General features: G+C 49.5%; 1 protein-coding gene across 1 annotated transcript; it reads left to right on the top strand.

Moving 5' to 3' along the window:
* Nucleotides 1-254: 254 nt before the first annotated feature.
* LOC127324747 (glucosamine inositolphosphorylceramide transferase 1) lies at nucleotides 255-4,660 on the top strand. The gene is made up of 4 exons (XM_051352258.2): nucleotides 255-783; nucleotides 890-1,012; nucleotides 2,411-2,578; nucleotides 2,665-4,660. The coding sequence occupies exons 1-4, from the start codon at nucleotides 535-537 to the stop codon at nucleotides 4,339-4,341; spliced, it is 2,217 nt and encodes a 738-aa protein (XP_051208218.1). The 5' UTR covers nucleotides 255-534; the 3' UTR covers nucleotides 4,342-4,660.
* Nucleotides 4,661-5,028: the final 368 nt, after the last annotated feature.

Below are 5,028 nucleotides of genomic sequence, written 5' to 3' on the forward strand. Positions count from 1 at the left end.
AAACTTGTCAAGCAACTGGTTGTTTCATTTTTTTTTTTTGGCAAATGTGTGACATTCCGCTTCCAGAAGGTTAAAATACTACTGTAGAATTTATACAAAGGGTCGTTGAATTAGTGCAGGAAATCGGAAGAGACGGAGAAAAGAAAGAAAATGGAGTCCAATTTCCGTTTCCGGTCAAACAAGCCGCCGCCGCCGCCGCCGCCAGGTCCGACCCGCCTCCTCCCACACCGCGTCCAGCTGATTACCCATCGACCCGTCTCGTCACACACGCAGACACCACACCACCTTCCCCTTCCCCTTCCCCCACACGCAGGCAGGACAGCTTACAGCGAAGCAGCAGCAGGCCAGCGCCGGCACAGCACACCACAATCCTCGCGCTAATCGCCCACTAATCCTGCCCCAGCCCGGCCGCGCCTCCCTCCCATTCCGCGCTTCGCACCATTAATTAAGCCAGCGCCCCTCCCTGCTCGCGCCGCGCGCGCCCGAGGATCTCCGGCGTCGGATCGGGAGGTCGATGCCGGTGGCTGGCTACGCATGGCCGGGCGGCGACCGATGAGGCCGGTCGGCGGCATGCGCGGGCTGCGGGCCTCGCCCGCGGTCTCCTTCCTGCTGGCGGCGGCCGCGGCGGCCGCGCTCGTCGGAGGGGCCTACTTCTGGCTGGTGGTCGCGTCCTTCCGCCTCCCCGACGCGCAGGCCCGCGGGTGCCTCCCCGACGGCGAGGGCTCCTGGGCCGTCGGGGTGTACTACGGGAACACCCCCTTCGACCTCCGCCCCATCGAGCTGGTGAGCTCCCGCTTCCTTCCTCTGCTCCCTCTGCTCGGCGTGGGTTTTTCGGTCCCGGGCGCTCACTGCCGCCGTGTGGGTGATTTGGTTTTGGTTGGTTGCGCAGGAAGGGAGGAGCAGCGCCAACGGCTCCGCGTGGCCGGTGGCCAACCCCGTGCTCACCTGCGCGTCCGCCACCCACGCCGGCTACCCCAGCAACTTCGTCGCCGACCCCTTCCTCTACCTGCAGGTGAGCCACGCGCCCTCCACTCCTTCTGCCTTACACTATATTACTTCGGTCTCCACGCGCTCTACTACACTTGCGCTGCTGTTTCCTGGTGTACGGGCGTGTCGTGAAAATTGCCCGGTTCTTCGGGTGTCAAATCGTTTACTTTTAAACAAGCACAAGTCACGTTGAACTGGTGTGGCAGATGCATTTTGCTGCTCAAGTCAGCTCTTCTCTTCTGCAACCGAGGTTTAGCGAGGGCTTGTAGTTGACTTCCCACATGCATAGGGGATAATTCGGGAGTATAATGCTTAGCTGAGTAGATTGAGTAGTATAAGAACGACAGTGTATGTCTGCCGGTATTCCTCTTCAGATGTTCCAGTTAGTAATGCAACTTACACTAAGCCTGGCGCATACTGAATGTCTGAAAATCCCCAGTGTGTAATGACGATTTGACTTGGGGAACTTTGCTTGGGGAGGATTGCAATCTTGTCTGCACTGAGGCTTATCTACATAGCATAACTGAGCACTTAGCTATTAATATATAATCCGATTCGTATAACAGCATAACTTTCGCTGGAACATGCATGCTTCAACTTCTCTTTGGTGCAGTTCTGAAATGTATGTTCAAGCGAAATGTGGACTGTGAAATGCTACTCACTTGATCTAGCAAGGGCTTGCAGTTCACTTTCCACATGCTTGGGAGTAGCCGAGCAGCTGGAGTGGTATCTGAACGGCAGCGTATGTCTGCATGTGTTCCGCATGAGCTGTTCCAGTCGGAAATGCAACGTTCACTGAGCCTGGCACATACTGAATGTCTGAATCCTCAGTGTGTAATGGACGATTTGACTTGGGGAACTTTGCTTCGGGAGGATTTCGAAACTGCTTGCACTGAGGCTTGCCTTCATGGCATGACTGGCCACTTAAGCTACTAATCTATAATCTCATTTTTTTGAACATCCCAACTGTGTTGCTGGAATATGCATGCTTGAATTTCTTTTTGGTGCAATCCTCAGATGTATGTCTAAGCGAAATGTAGACTCTGAAATGTGAACTAAGCAAAGAGCACGTTGTTAGAGTATCTGTACATTGCATTAAAATAGAAGTGGATTTTCCCAATCAAATTGTTTTTAGAAGGCCCAGGAACACATTTAAGGATATTTATTTGTGCAATTATCTGTTTTAGATGAAATTTGTGTTAGGTCCTTTTGTACAAGACAGACATCTAAAACAATGTTTCTTAATACATGCTGTCAACCTAGAGATGCAGTCTTCATGGATATATACTTGGACTTATATACGTATAATAGCATTCTTGAGTCCACAAACTACTTCCGGTCCGATTGATGTGCCTTCTGCATTCTGTTTATACTTTTAGACTTTTTGGAATTCTGAAACTGATATGACTTATGCATCTATCAGGGGGACACGCTATTTCTCTTCTTTGAAACAAAAACAACAGCCACAATGCAGGGCGATATTGGCGTCGCAAGAAGCTCCGATCAAGGTGCAACATGGGAATTTCTTGGTATTGCTCTAGATGAGGCATGGCACCTGTCCTACCCTTATGTGTTCAAATATGAGAATGAGGTACGCTTTTAACTTTGTATCTGTTACTTGAGAACTAACATGCTATTTCTGAAGATGTCAAAGCGCTAACTTCCTTTTTTTTAAAGATCTATATGATGCCAGAGGGGAACAAAAAGAAGGAGCTTCGACTTTATCGTGCTACTAAATTTCCTCTTGAATGGACATTGGAGAAGGTTCTCATCAACAAACCGCTTGTTGATGCCGCATTAGTCCAATATGAGGGAAGCTGGTGGCTTTTCGCCTCGGATTTTACACGGCATGGAACTGAGAAGAATGCAGAGCTTGAGATTTGGTACAGTAGCTCTCCTCTTGGTCCTTGGACTGAGCACAAGCAGAACCCTATTTACAAAGCTGACAAAAGTGTGGGAGCTCGAAATGGTGGAAGGCTCTTCATCTTTGAAGGGGTATTGTATCGTCCAGGTCAGGATTGCAGCGGAACCTATGGACGGAAGGTTAAGTTGTTCAAAGTCGAAAAGCTTACCAAGGAAGAATACAAAGAGGTGCCAGTAAACCTTGGGATTGAAGAGCCAAAGAAAGGGAGAAATGCTTGGAATGGCATGAGGTACCATCACTTGGACGTGCAGCAGCTCGACTCTGGTGGATGGATAGCTGTAATGGATGGTGATCGTGTTCCTTCAGGTGATTCGACTCGACGGTCTATCTCTGGTTACATGGGACTTTTCTTGGCAATTCTTCTGGTCATTTTTGTGGGTTTTGTGAAAGGTGCAGTCAACTGCTACATTCCTCCAAGTTTCTGGGCGTCCCCGGCTAGGAGAAATGAATTATCACGCATCTTGCCTGTGCACCGCCTCAACCAGAAAGTCCGCAGATTTTCTACCAGTTGTGGCAGATATGTCTCTTCTACCAAAGCAAGGCTGAACGAGAAAACATGGTCCAACACGCTGTTCTTCTCTGTGATTGCTCTGGTAGGGACTGTGAATGTCTGCATTGCTGTGCATTTCTTGTGTAGTGGTAATGGTGCTGAACAGGCATATACACATCAGGGACAACACTCCCAGTTCACGATGGTCACGATGACATATGAAGCTCGGCTCTGGAACTTGAAACTATTTGTGGAACATTATTCTAGATGCGAGTCAGTCAGGGAGATCGTCGTTGTCTGGAACAAAGGGAACCATCCAACCAGTGATGCCTTCGATTCCACGGTGCCTGTCAGGATACGGGTGGAAGAGCTCAACTCTCTCAACAACAGGTTCAGAGTCGACCCTCTGATAAAGACCCGGGCAGTCCTGGAGCTGGACGACGATATCATGATGACGTGCAGCGACGTCGAGAAAGGGTTCAAGGTCTGGAGAGAACACCCAGAGCGCATGGTCGGGTTCTACCCGCGGATGATCGACGGCGACCCTCCGCAGTACAGGAACGAGCGGTACGCCAGGGGCAAGAAGGGCTACAACCTGATCCTCACGGGCGCCGCCTTCATGGACAGCGCGTTCGCCTTCAAGAGGTACTGGAGCGAGGAGGCCAGGGAAGGGAGAGAGTATGTGCACAAGAACTTCAACTGTGAGGATCTGCTCATGAACTTCATGTACGCGAACGCGAGCTCCGGAGGCAGGACCGTGGAGTACGTCCACCCGGCGTGGGCCATCGACACCTCCAAGTTCTCTTCGGTTGCCATAAGCCGCGACACCCAGAAGCACTACGACGTCAGGACCAGCTGCCTCGCCAAGTTCACATCCTTATACGGCCCTCTCCCTCAGAAATGGGAGTTCGGCAGGCGGGAAGATGGCTGGGACAAGTAGTCTGGACAAGGGCCGGGAAAATAGTGCACAGGCAGCCAACACTTGCATATTTTGGAACTTTTTCTTTTGTTGCTCCCTCCCTCCCATGGGAAGTTTTGTAGCATGGGAAGAAATGTTATTATAACCTTTCTGGGTAGTAGTTTCTTGTTTGTCGATTTACGTGTTAGATCTGGCTAGAGAGAAACCTAGAGCGCTGTAGATCAAACCTGTTCAAAGGGTGTCCGAGTCTCCAAAAAATACTGTGAGGGTCGATGTTCAACTTGTGAGGGTCTGACACTTCCTTTCTTTTGATATTTATTATTGAGCAGTGGTTTTCTAATTGTAAATGGTCTGATTTCTAAATTACAGTACTACAACTATGCTGCCAGTATGGCTGGGCTCTCCTTGGCCCTGGATATGGATTTTCTAGAAACTTTGCCTATGTAAGAGTTAAAATTGGTTGCCAGGATTCTGCTTTAATCCCCAGCTCGAGAATGGTGCTATCAAGAAAGAATTTTATGAGTTTCAATATACTAGAGAGGTGATTGATCCCAATATCAATCGTGCATCTTACTATGCTTCAGCTGTAGAGAATGCATAGGGTGAGGCTCAGCAGAATTCCCCAAAAAGGACTAATGGGAATATGAGTAGTAAGAATGAGGGAGGAGGAAATATCCAATCTTCTCATCAGATAAGCCATAATGTTAA

The sequence above is a fragment of the Lolium perenne genome, chromosome 1 (genome assembly GCF_019359855.2).
Source record: "Lolium perenne isolate Kyuss_39 chromosome 1, Kyuss_2.0, whole genome shotgun sequence".
NCBI lineage: Eukaryota > Viridiplantae > Streptophyta > Magnoliopsida > Poales > Poaceae > Lolium > Lolium perenne.